This window comes from Cannabis sativa, chromosome 8 (genome assembly GCF_029168945.1).
Source record: "Cannabis sativa cultivar Pink pepper isolate KNU-18-1 chromosome 8, ASM2916894v1, whole genome shotgun sequence".
Taxonomy (NCBI): domain Eukaryota; kingdom Viridiplantae; phylum Streptophyta; class Magnoliopsida; order Rosales; family Cannabaceae; genus Cannabis; species Cannabis sativa.
Genome location: NC_083608.1, coordinates 34,718,034 through 34,730,462, shown reverse-complemented (window position 1 = coordinate 34,730,462; position 12,429 = coordinate 34,718,034). Strand labels below are relative to the sequence as shown.

At 35.4% G+C, this 12,429-nt stretch overlaps 2 protein-coding genes across 2 annotated transcripts; both read right to left on the bottom strand.

The window, feature by feature from the left end:
• Nucleotides 1–2,156: 2,156 nt before the first annotated feature.
• LOC133030571 (uncharacterized) lies at nucleotides 2,157–3,189 on the bottom strand. The gene is made up of 3 exons (XM_061103361.1): nucleotides 2,803–3,189; nucleotides 2,380–2,675; nucleotides 2,157–2,292 (listed from the first exon to the last, which is right to left on the bottom strand). Exons 1-3 carry the CDS (start codon nucleotides 3,187–3,189, stop codon nucleotides 2,157–2,159), a joined length of 819 nt encoding a protein of 272 aa, XP_060959344.1.
• A 627-nt stretch (nucleotides 3,190–3,816) lies between these two features.
• LOC115700165 (senescence-induced receptor-like serine/threonine-protein kinase) lies at nucleotides 3,817–5,365 on the bottom strand. Its single transcript, XM_030627727.2, has 5 exons — nucleotides 5,104–5,365; nucleotides 4,878–5,004; nucleotides 4,644–4,706; nucleotides 4,353–4,542; nucleotides 3,817–4,240 (listed from the first exon to the last, which is right to left on the bottom strand). Exons 1-5 carry the CDS (start codon nucleotides 5,341–5,343, stop codon nucleotides 3,817–3,819), a joined length of 1,044 nt encoding a protein of 347 aa, XP_030483587.2. The 5' UTR covers nucleotides 5,344–5,365.
• Nucleotides 5,366–12,429: the final 7,064 nt, after the last annotated feature.

Here is a 12,429-nt window from a genome sequence, read left to right as displayed (position 1 = left end):
GGATGTGTCCTTATAAATTAAAAAAATATGATGATATTAGATTGACACTTAATTAAAACCTAATTCATCTTTAAAGTCTTGATTTTTATTTTTTTAATTATAAATTCTAATTAACTAAAGTCTTACTCGCAATTATCATCTTTCATTCACTCTCCACCACACTTACATCGAAAATGATTAACAACGAAAAACATAGAACCTATGAAGATAATTTTTTTCATTTCATAATAATTATATTTTAAGATTAGGATGTGTTAGACAAATTTCTCTCCTCTTATGGACAACTTTAAGCAACCAATTATTTTAGTATTGCATTTGGGAGACAAACCTTTTATAGGTAGCTGTGACAAGGAATATTAGAACTTTAACCTTTTTGCCTTGTACATATTAATGAAATACCATTCAGCCTTGAGCCCGAATCTTTAATCAAAATTACATTGAAAGGCACTCATCAATGGAAACTAGTTCTAAAAAGAAAGTGCTAGCAGCAGTATTAACATTTAAAATTGACTCCCATTCCTATGGAACATTATCTTACAATCCGAAACTGTACTCAAGCTGGATCGATAAAAAAACATATTTTTCAAGCACACATAGTTGATGATGAAACAAACCTAAACAAGAATAAGATAACATATATAGTCAGAACCCAGATAAAGTACAATATTGACAATACAATAGATGATATTATTAAGATACAATAGAGCAGGTCTCCTCCAACGAATGGCATCCATGGCTCCATTGATTTGAGCTTTCCATCTCCCAAAATTCCAGTCGGACGGTCATCGTCTCCGCCTCTTCTCCAGTGCAGGGATCTTGATAATCAGCCATCTCTCTCGCTCGTCATCTCTCTCGAATCTTTATTTTTTTGTTTCTCTCTCTCTCTCTCTCTCTCTCTCTCTCTCTCTCTCTCTCTCTCTCTCTCTCTCTCTCTCTCTCTCTCTCTCTCTCTCTCTCTCTCTCCTGTGCAGAGATCTCGTTCCACCGTTTTTGGAGAAGTCGATGGTGTTTGGAGGTGGTTCGTGGTTGTATTTCAAGCTCGTCCATGCTTTCGGTTCTAGCTCATCCGTGGTTGGTTTCAGTTCGTGATTGAAGGAGTGAATCTGAATATTTTTTAGTCTTTTTTTTTTAATGTTTTGTTCATAATCTAGTATTGTTTGTATAATTTTTATTTATTAAAATTTATGCTCAAACTTAGATATGATATTCTGTTTAAAATTTTGTATTGTTGTTATTGAATCATTGATCTGATTTGGACTATTAATATTTGTATTTGAGATTTATTTGTAAAATTCTACTGTGTAGGTAAGTTTAATCTTTTTTGTATATTATTTTGATATTTTTTGTTACTAATATATTTTTTTAATTGAAGTTTATTTTTTTATTAAAAAATAAAATTAGATATTCCTTTTAAATTTTAAATTGAATGTGATTATATTTTATATTTAGTTAATTAAAATTGTTATTGTTATATTTAATTGTATTTATATATAATTAATATAAATTATTATTTATAATATATAAAATTTAAATTAAATCAAATTAAATATTATTTTTTTAGAAAAATATTTGATATAGTGGCACTTTTTGTGTGTCACTATATCTCTAAAAATATTAATAAAAAAAAAGATATAGTGACACTTCATGTGTGTGGTTGTTACCTTTTCAGTCTGACAAAACTTGACTCTATACGCCTATAGTGGCACGCAGAAAATGAATGCAAAAGGTTTCAGTGACACGTGTGAAGTGTCACTAAAAATTATCTTTCCAATCATCCTCATTAGTGACGCACGTTGAAGTGTCACTAAACACTTTTAGAGTTACTCAATGTGTGTCAATAAAACCCGATTTTCTAGTAGTATTTGTTTATCCTTAACAAAACAACATTTTTAGTGAAATTCAAGAAAGATATCACTATCATCAACAAGTTTAGAAACACTGACTAAGTTTTTAGTGATAGATGGAACTTTTAAGATAGAGTTTAATTTTAAAGGGCAAGAAGAGTGATAGGAAGGAAGAACAGAAGTGCCAATATGAGTGATGAGAAGTTTCTTACCATCTCCCATAGCCAATGTCTCATATCCATTGTAGGCTTGTTGAGTATCAAGGTTTGAGTTGTCAAAGGTAACATGGGCGGTAGCACTTGTGTCAGCATATCAAGAGGTATCATCTCCAAAATCTTGAACAAGAGTTGTGGAATAGGCTTGAGGATCATACTCAAAATCAAAATCTGTGAGATGAGCCCTTGGAGGAGGTTGATGAGATTTAGGAACAACCCAATTCTTGTCAAACCTATAATGGCAAACAGGGGTTGTGTGACCAGTTCTTAAACACACTTGACAAATGATTCGTTGCTTGTTTTATCTGGCATAGGCACGCCCACGACCAGAGGTGGGTTGGAAAACTTCATTAGTAGGGTTCTTGGATGAGGCAAATGGTCGAGCACCACCAGATCTGCCATTTCCAAATGCAAGATCGACTTGCATTTTGACTGCAAGATCAGTCATATTCTGATGGTGTTCGAGCCTGCATTCATGAGTAAGAAGAAGGGCCTGAACTTCTTCAACAGTAAGAGCATCACTTCGTGATGTAATTCCAGATACAACCGAGTCGAATTTACGACCAAGACCATTTAGAAGCTGAAGAACAAGGTCTTGGTCATCAACAGGAAAAACCTACAATACTAAGTGCACCAGATATTGATTGAATTTTATCAATGTACTCAGAGATTGATTAACTTCCCTTTTGAACATTGGAGAATTGTCCCTTGAGTTAAAGCCTTCGAGCTCTGGTTTGACTGACAAATTTTTGCTCCAGGGCGCGCCAAACAGCAGTAGAGGAGTTGTAATTAGCAACAGAGGCAAGAATGCTCTCAAACATAGAAGATCCAAGCCAGGATAACAAGAGTTGATCATTTTTCCTCCATTGTAAGCACTCAAGGTTGGGGTTGCCATTGACAAGATTCTTTGGAGGAGGAGCTCCGGTGAAGAGAATATCATCAAGATCATGACCTATGACAGTCGGGACAACTTGAGATTTCCAGGATAAGAAATTTAGACGATCTAATTTGAGGGTAAGGGACGAAGTAAGGGAGTTGGAAAAAGGATTCCAGAGAGGATTTGCAGGAGCAGCGGAGGAAGAGGCAGTGGCCATTGTTGCAGAGGCAGGATCGGAGGTTGAAGACGACATGGACGTAAGTCAAGAAGTGACTCATACCATGTAGACCAGTAAGCCAGTAGAAAAATAGAGTAACATGAAGGCTAATTGAGATTAGCAACAAAAGCTAATCAAACCAATTAGACTAAATTCTTTATTTATAATAACAGAGAGCTTGTTACAAGAATAGAAGAAGACCAAGAAAAGTAACTACCAACTACTCTAGCAGACATAACAACTAACTATATTAATTGAAAACATTTAGGTGTTAACATTAAGCATCAGTTTTATCCATGAGTTGGAGAGTTCGAGTTGGATCCTATGGAAGACTTTGTGAAGAAAAATTTGATTTTTCGTTAGCTTTCACTAAACAAACTTGTGGATGACTTCTGATTTTGAGTCTTGTACGTAAAATTAAAACTTATTATATCAAGTTTGTTTTATTTATTTTAGTTTATAATATTGTGTTCCGACATTACACTTGATGATAAAATTGACCGTGAAAGATATAAAATATTCTCACATCAACATTTATTAATTACAATTTGTTCAAAAGAAATGAATGGAAAAGGAATCTGTCCCTTCTTTTATTACTCCATGATCACTCCATCTTTCTAGAAAGTTAAAAAAAATTAAAAATCCATGAATTGCAAAGTCACTTTACCTTGGTAAAGGGTTTACATGTGTGTCTATATTAAGAGTCATCTTTCTAATAAGAGCATCTTTCGTGAAAAGGTTATCCTTTTCGGGAGTAATCTCTAGTGCTAATGCTAAACACTCTTTCAATTCCACCACAACTTGATTCATTGTTGGCCTTTCAATAGAGTTTAAATGCACACAATTTGTGGCCAATTCAATAGCTTTCCATGTAGAGTTGAGTTGGAAGTTTCCTCTCAGCCTGGGATCAACAACGCTTTGAATCTCTCCATTTTCATAAAGCATGTTCTCAACCCATTGAGATATGTGAATATTCTCATTACTGTTAATTTTTGCAATCACTGGTCGACCAGTGATTATCTCGAATAAAACAACTCCAAAAGCGTAAACATCACTCTTCTCATTTAACCAATTTGATTTGTAATACCTTAAAAAAAATAATAAAGTTAACAATGAAGAAATAGTATTATTTATGTATATATATATATATATTTCAAATTAGGCATAGTAGTTAGAAGAGTGAATAAATATATACTTACTCTGGATCAAGATATCCAGGAGTGCCAGCCACAACAGTTGACACTTGATTACCACCTTCAGTACAAAAAGCTCTGGAGAGACCAAAATCAGCAAGTTTGGCTTGGAATTTTTCATTCAACAAGATATTTGTGGTCTTCACATCTCTATGGACTATTGCTGGCTTACAACCATAGTGTAGATACTCCAAACCTAATTAACATTAATTGATCAAATTTTAATTATTAGCACTCAATTATATTGTATTTTCTTAATATATATAATGAATTAATTAATGTATTTATATGGCTAACCATGTGCTGCATCCACAGCTATTTGCAGTCTTTCCTCCCAACTCAAAGTATATGATTGTTTATCTGCAATTTAGTTATTTAAAAATGTACCAATCATCTCTCTGTTAGTTTTCTTGGATTTTTTCTTTTTGTTTTTTTTTTTTGAAAGGAAAAAGAATGAAAAGAAAAAAAAGGAAATATTGGTGAAATGCAATCTAAATATGAAAATTCTTTTTAAGAATAATGAAAATAAACCTGAGAGATGCCTTCCTAAGTTTCCATTAGCCATGTACTCATAGATAAGCCCCATGTGTTTATCATCAATGCAGTATCCAACAAGACTAGTCAAGTTTTTGTGGTGAACTCTCATTAAGAGATTGACCTGTCAGTAATATATACTAAATCTTTAAATTGCAATAGTATAAACATTTATTCAAACAAAATAAATACCTATGTACGAGAAAATAATTATCATATTGACCTCAGCTTGAAACTCTTTGTAGCCTTGAGCTGAAGACTCAGAAAGTATTTTGACTGCCACTTGGGTGTCATTTAAGTAGCCATGGAAAACAGTTCCAAAGCCTCCTTTACCAATGATTTTCTCAAAGTTATTGGTAATGTCTATGATATCAGCATAATTACATTGATGGTTTCTTGGCTGAAATGCTGATGACCCAATTTTGTTTGTTGAGTGGGGAATAATATTGTGTGTTTGCTTCATCCCTACTGTTGTTCCTGCTATTATATATATCAATTAGAAACTATTATAATACTTAATGATATATAGATGACGATTGGCCAGTGTACGCACATACATAATAAGTACCTGTTCTATTTCTTTTGATAAATCTCCATCCAATAAGGAATGCAACTAAGAGAACTAATAGACTAGCAACTGATGCGATAACTGGAACTATATATTTTTTCTTCTTAACTTTTTGGCATGATAGTGCAGTACAAAGATCACGGTTTCCTGAAACACTATAGAACAAATATTCATAAATTAGTTAGAATAAAGTCATACACTCCTATTAGTCCATACATCTTATGTAGAACTTAATCTTCATGAGTTTCAACATTTGTTGTTTATGATCAGTCACATGTAAACCAAGTTCTCACGTGCAACTAGGAGTTAGTTGGAGTTAGTTGGCTGTTCGGTTTTTGACAGTTAATTCTGTTAACTGTTATTTTTGACAGTTTTGTATTCTTGTCCATTTTATTTTTTCAACTTGTATAAATAGCTTGAGAACTTATTCTATTGGTCAAGCCTTGCACATACTCTCTCTCAATTGTAATTCTCTCCAAATTCAAATAAAACATTCAAGATTATTCAATCTGTTCATCAATTTTGTTCATTAGTTCTTGACTGGCTTTATACCAGTGTTGCTGAAACATTGCTACAACATTGCTGCTGTTAGTTCTATTGCTTCTGGTTATTGGTTCTCATTGTTCAAACTTGATTGCAAGGTGATCATCGATCACAACAAGTGGTATCAGAGCAAGGTGTTTAGCTCAATCAAGATTGGAACTCAAAGACATCAAGAAACTCAAGAAGATGGCTGCAGCAAGATTTGAAATCGACAAGTTCAATGGGACTAATGATTTCGGGTTATGGAGGATTAAGATGAAGGCATTGCTTGTTCATAATGGAATCTCAGAAGCAATTGATGAAGAGAGTCTCAAAGAAATTGAAGATGAGAAGAAAAAGAAAGAGATAGAAACCAAAGCACATAGTGCCATTCTTCTCAGTCTAGGTGATGAAGTCCTAAGGGAGGTATCTAGTGAAGACAAGGCTGTTGGTTTATGGAACAAACTCAGTTCCATATACTTGAAGAAGTCCCTGGCAAATAAATTGTATTTGAAGAAGAGAATGTACACTCTTAGAATGGATGAGGGGAAAGATTTGAGGAATCACCTAGATGAGTTCAACAAGATCACTCTTGATCTCTGCAATATTGGAGTGAAACAGGAAGAGGAGGATCTGGCAATTATACTTTTGAGTTCTTTGCCAAGATCCTATGAACACTTTGTTGATACGATGCTTTATGGTAAAGAAACTCTAACAATGTCCGAAGTCAAGGCTGCTTTGAATTCAAAAGAAATTCAGAAGAAAACAGAGGACAGTCAAGGTGAAAATGGAGAGGGTTTGTTTGCTAGAGGAAAGACACAAAAGAAAGACTTCAAGAACCAGAAAGGAGGCTACAAGGGAAACCAGAAAACAAAGTCAAAGGATGACTCGAGGGGAACAACAGACAAGAAGTGTTTTTACTGCAAGAAGGAAGGCCATTTTCGAGATGAATGCTTGGCTTTGAAGGCCAAACTCAAGAAAGAAGGCAGAAAGAACAAAGAGAAAGGAGAAGCTGATGTTGTAGCAGATGGCTATGAATCTGCAGATGTATTGGTGGCCTCTAATGCAGATTCTGGTCATGAATGGGTTCTTGATTCAGGATGCTCATTTCATATGTGTCCAAACAAGGAACTGTTCAATGATCTTGAAGAAAGAAAAGGAGGAACAGTTTTTCTTGGAGACAATAGGGCCTGTCAGATACATGGTACTGGATCAGTTATGCTCAAAATGCATGATGGTGTCAAGAGGAGGATTCAGAATGTCAGGTATGTACCAGATCTCAAAAGAAACTTATTGTCAATTGGTGTACTAACTGAAACTGGTTGTAAGGTTGAAATTGATGACAAGTTTCTTAAAGTCATGAAGAATTCCAAAACAGTGATCAAAGGAGAATTTAGAAATGGACTCTTTATCATGATTGGTGAAACTGCCTCTGGCTGTGTCAACACAGTTTCATCTAATCATGATATAGATCAAACTAAATTATGGCATCTGAGGCTTGGCCATGTAAGTCAAAGAGGTCTGTTGGAATTAGAAAGGCAAGGAATTCTTAAGGGTAAACTTGGTGGTAAGCTTGATTTTTGTGAAGAGTGTGTCTATGGAAAATGTTGCAGGCAAAAGTTCAGTACTGGGAAACACACTACCAAGGAGCCACTTGGGTACATACACTCAGATCTGTGGGGTCCATCTAAGGTGACAAGCTTGGGAGGGTCAAGCTACTTTCTGAGTATTGTAGATGATTACTCAAGAAAGGTTTGGGTACACTTGCTCAAAACTAAAGATGAGGCTTTCAAGACTTTCAAGGAATGGAAAACATTGGTTGAGAACCAATCTGGCAAGAAAATTAAGAAGCTAAGAACAGACAATGGCTTGGAATTTTGCTCAACACAGTTTACAAACTACTGCAGAGAAACTGGAATTGGAAGGCACAAATCTGCACCAAGGACACCACAGCAGAATGGCTTGGCTGAGAGGATGAATAGAACTCTTATTGAAAGAGTTAGATGCATCTTTGAAGGGTCTTTGGTTTGGAGAGAAAGTTTTGGGGAGAAGCTGTCAAAACAGCTTGCTACTTGATAAACAGAAGCCCATCTGCTGCAATTGAGTTTAAAACCCCACAAGAAATGTGGACAGGTCAGGTTCCTACTCTAGAGAATCTGAGAGTTTTTGGTTGTATTGGATATGTGCATGTCAAACAAGACAAACTGCAGCCTAGAGCAATTAAATGCATGTTCATTGGGTACCCTGATGGAGTTAAAGGGTACAAACTCTGGTGTTTAGAAACTGGTTTCAAAAAGTGCATAGTGAGCAGGGATGTGGTTTTTAATGAAAAGGCAATGGCCATGAAACCAGAAGATAAAGCTGAAACTAGCACTGAGGCTAGACAGGTTCATGTTGAAGTCAGATCAGATGCAAGAACCAGTGAAATTACTGATCAGGAAGTTGAAGAAGAAACTGATCAGCAACAAGATAGCTCACTTGACAACTATCAACTTGCCAGAGACAGAATTAGAAGGGAATCAAGAGCACCAGCTAGGTTTGGATTTGCAGATTACACTGCATATGCTTTAACCATAGCTAGTGAAATAGAAAATGCTGAACCTGCAACCTATGATGAAGCCATAAACTGCAAGAACAAAGACAAATGGCTGCAGGCCATTGATGAAGAAAAACAATCCCTGTTAAAGAATAAAACATGGACTGTTGTCAGAAAACCAGAAGGATGCAAACTGGTTAGTTGCAAATGGATTTTTAGGGAAAAGGAGGGTCTATCAAGTGCTGATTGCAAGAGATATAAGGCTAGACTTGTGGCAAAGGGGTTTACCCAAAGAGAAGGGGTAGATTTCAATGAAATTTTCTCACCTGTTGTGAAACAAGCTTCAATTAGAGCAATAATGGCCAAAGCTGCATCTGAAGATCTAGAAATCGAGCAAATGGATGTGAAGACTGCTTTTCTCAATGGAAAATTAGATGAAACCATCTACATGAAGATGCCAGAGGGCTTTGATGAAGACAAGGACAAAGTATGCTTGCTACAAAAGTCCTTGTATGGGTTGAAACAAGCTCCTAGGCAATGGAATCTCATGTTTGATGATTTCATGCTGAAAAGTGGTTTCACTAAAAGTGCCTATGACCCCTGTGTTTATTTCAATGATACACTCTTTCTTCTCCTGTATGTTGATGACATACTGCTGATAGGGAAAAGCAAGAATGAAATCAAAGAAATGAAGGCACTTCTAAGCTCAGAATTTGAGATGAAAGATCTAGGAAAGGCTAAGAAAATCCTAGGAATTGAAATAAGAAGGAATAGACCTGAGTCTCTAACTTTGACACAAGGAAACTACCTTAGAAAGGCACTGCAGAAGTTCAAGATGGACAGCTCAAAACCTGTGTCAACTCCATTAGCTGCTCACTTCAAACTGTCTAAAGATCAAGCACCCAAAACAGAGCAAGACAGAGAGCTAATGGATTCAATTCCATATGCCAGTGGGGTTGGAAGTTTAATGTATGCTATGGTCTGTACCAGGCCAGACATAGCATATGCAATGAGCATTGTGAGTAGGTTCATTGCAGACCCTGGAGAGAAGCATTGGGATGCACTGAAATGGATTATGAGATACATCAAAGGCACTCTTGACCTAGGCCTCACCTACAGCAAAAGCTACAATCCAGAAATTCAAGTCTCAGGTTATGTTGACTCAGACTATGCAGGCTGCATTGACACTAGAAGATCTATTACTGGCTATGTTTTCACAATGCAAGGAGGATGTGTGAGTTGGAAGGCAAACCTTCAAAAGGTTGTAGCATTGTCCTCAACAGAAGCTGAGTACATGGCTGCTACTGAGGCAATCAAAGAAGCAATTTGGCTAAAGGGTTTAGCAAAGGAGATGGGTTTCGAAACTAAAAATGTCACTGTATTCTGTGACAATCAAAGTGCCCTTCATCTAATGAAGAACCCTATGTTTCATGAGAGATCAAAACATATTGACATTAAGGTGCACTTCATTAGGGACATAATCTCAAGCAAGGAAGTTCAAGTTCAGAAAATCCACACTAATCACAATCCTGCAGACATGTTCACCAAGGCAGTGCCTCATGCCAAATTCAAACACTGCCTCGATCTGCTTCACATTGCAGGCTGAGATTAATTCTTCTGTGGGGTTCAATTCTCTATTGATCCTCTTGGTTATATGTGTGTCAGATCAAGGAGGATTTGTTGTTTATGATCAGTCACATGTAAACCAAGTTCTCACGTGCAACTAGGAGTTAGTTGGAGTTAGTTGGCTGTTCGGTTTTTGACAGTTAATTCTGTTAACTGTTATTTTTGACAGTTTTGTATTCTTGTCCATTTTATTTTTTCAACTTGTATAAATAGCTTGAGAACTTATTCTATTGGTCAAGCCTTGCACATACTCTCTCTCAATTGTAATTCTCTCCAAAATCAAATAAAACATTCAAGATTATTCAATCTGTTCATCAATTTTGTTCATTAGTTCTTGACTGGCTTTATACCAGTGTTGCTGAAACATTGCTACAGCATTGCTGCTGTTAGTTCTATTGCTTCTGGTTATTGGTTCTCATTGTTCAAACTTGATTGCAAGGTGATCATCGATCACAACAACATTTGTTTTGTTTGTTGATCGATCAAACATTCAACAACAACCTATTATTAGGAAATCTTTTAAATACCAGTCCAACTCATTTCATTTTTAATGTAAAAAACAGAGTGCTTGTACAATCTAGAAAAAGAATCTATAGAAAGAAGCTCCTAGTACTGAAAGTTGAAATTGAAAACTTGGGTGTAAGGGTTTGGGAAGGTGAATGAGATCTAGAGAGATCCTTTCCTTGAGAGAAGTACTTGAGAGATTCTTAACTGTAATACCTGTAAATATGCTATGGATTCAAAGGAGTAGCTTCATTTTATTTATCCGAACTAGTATATAAGTGCATGTTTGACATCATAACTAAAAGAATATTTTTTGAAAATAATTAGGCTTCTTTGACCTTATTTTTTGAAAACAGTTTTCTTAAAAACAAAGTGACAAAAGAAATAAAAAAAATTGAGAACAACAAAATGATGTTTTTTGTTTTGAAAAAGAGATACTTGCAGCATAAATACTTTCCGGTTTCATACACTTAAATACTACTTGTTTGTTTTTCAACGAATTAAATACATTAAGTTACAATTCTGTTACTTCCGTCACTACTATTATGTTAAATCCTATTCAAACAAGAGATATTTTTTTATGAATCAAAGATTTTCATTGCACTAACAACTGATTTGTACAACCTAAAGCCTCCCATATGTATGATCATCTATACATAAGAAAATACAATAACTCAAACTAATCTATGTCTCTATGATCTACTTGTTTAGGCATAACACAAGTTATCCTAGTCTAGATGTGCCATTTAGCGTCCTGGATTAACAAATTAGGACTAACAATACTTAATTGCGAAAATCTATTATTCCTAGCTTGACATATTTGATACACCAAGGCTACTACAGATGCAACTAAGACCATCTTCTTGAATTTACTCCTCTTGGATCCATCAATCCACCTGAGAAAATCCTGTAAGACAACAGAGTGTGCATTCCATCAGAGCCAAGATTTTAGCTGATGGAGGCATTCTCGAGAGAATAAACACTCAAAGAAGAGATGAGTGATTTTTCAATATCATTGTTGCAGAGAATACAAGTTGCATCATCTGCAATATTAAATCTATGAAGTCTTTCTGTTATTTTCAACCTATTTTGCACTGCAATCCAGAGCACAAAACTGCGATTGGGGCAGTTAAGTCTTGACCAAACTTGCTTGCTCCAAGGAACCTTATCTTGAACCTAATTTAGCATTTTATATCCAATAGTAATTTAATACAACCCTAATGTAAATTGTTCAGGTTCCATTAGGTGACTCACCTCATTATTGATTTCCACTAATTTCCTCCAATACCAGCTACTTTGGGGTGAAGCATTATGACTTCACCAATCCTCATGCTTTAGATAAACATTGTGTACCCACCCATATATTATCTTTCTTTGTTGCAATTGACAATACATTTTTAATCAAAGTAGCTTGATTCCAAGTAGCTATGCTCAAGAAACCAATTCCACCAGCAAACTTGGACTTACACATCTTATCCCATACTACACTTCCAGCTCCTATCATGTTACTTTGCCCTTTTCACAAAAAACTTCTACAAATACCAGGCAAGACCATGATTTGGATCCAGTAGGCATGAAAAGTCAAGAGGACTGAATTGATCAAAACAGTCCTACCTGCAAAAGATAAGTTCCTAACGCTTCAAATCTTGATGCGAGCTGTCATTTTCTCAACCAGTATTCTACATTCAGCTTTTGATATTCTCTTGGCACATATAGAAATACCAAGATATTTAAAGGGAATGTTACTTCTTCTAAAACTAGAAAATATATATCAACCACTCTTTTTATCTCCT